This window comes from Echinococcus granulosus, assembly GCF_000524195.1.
Source record: "Echinococcus granulosus chromosome Unknown EG_S00220, whole genome shotgun sequence".
In the NCBI taxonomy this organism is placed as follows: domain Eukaryota; kingdom Metazoa; phylum Platyhelminthes; class Cestoda; order Cyclophyllidea; family Taeniidae; genus Echinococcus; species Echinococcus granulosus.
The window spans coordinates 79,091-79,900 of record NW_020170600.1 but is presented as its reverse complement, the minus strand read 5'-3'; the positions used below and the strand labels follow the sequence as shown (position 1 = coordinate 79,900).

Here is an 810-nt window from a genome sequence, read left to right as displayed (position 1 = left end):
GCAAACGCACTCCATGTAGGGCATACGTGAAATTTATTTGCAGTAATAAAAAAATTTTCCAAATACTTGTGATATAATTGACATAATTAAGTGACGAATTGTCGGAATATTAAAGCTTTCTCCTTATTTTGGCCTTTATAATCATTTTGCAAATACCCTTGTGTTTCTGACACCCTCTGCCCAATTTTCTTCGAACTTAAGGATTAACCCCTGCAAATTCCAGTACGTCAGTTAATCATTAAACTACTCATTTAATCAGTTGCTACATTTAAATACCCCAAATGTACAAATCTTGGCATTTTAAGTTATAAAATGCATGTCTAACTTAGAGAGGGCCAAAGGGCTACTGGCATGGCTCAGAAGCCAGGTCATCCAGTGGGATTACAAAAGCGGTTCTTCAAATTCCAACGTAATTAAAGTTTGAAGTTAAATATGCAAACAAAGCACTTTTAATAAAAAAAATTATCGTCGAAGTCTTTTAAGGCTAATATGAAAAGAGCTATCTAAGTTGACCTAAAGTAAAATATTTGTGATCGACAATATAATTGTTGAATCATTCAATGTCCGCAACTGATTGAATGAGTAGTTTAATGATTGACTGACTGGGTATGCAACAAACTGATTAAATTTTTATAGTAGAAAACTATCCACACAATAGCGAAAATCAAGGGACGCGCTCTTGTTGCAGTTAAATTGCTTACAAATTGGAGATAGTTTTGCAAACCAAAATAGTTGCATGTGATACATTATTGTCGTGAATGCATGCAAACTACGTTATAATACAATAAAGAAACTGGTCCTGTGCTACGC

The 810-nt window shown here is 34.0% G+C and overlaps 1 protein-coding gene across 1 annotated transcript in view; it reads right to left on the bottom strand. All coding sequences in view use genetic code 11, as the record gives it.

Moving 5' to 3' along the window:
- Positions 1-513: 513 nt before the first annotated feature.
- The window catches only part of EGR_10445 (hypothetical protein), a gene marked incomplete at both ends in the record, with an annotated part of 11,714 nt that continues 11,417 nt past the window's right edge, over positions 514-810 (bottom strand). The window contains 2 exons of the mRNA XM_024499694.1: positions 514-618; positions 725-769. Coding sequence (XP_024345901.1) covers positions 514-618; positions 725-769 — 150 coding nt within the window. The remainder of the gene's footprint in view (positions 619-724; positions 770-810) is intronic.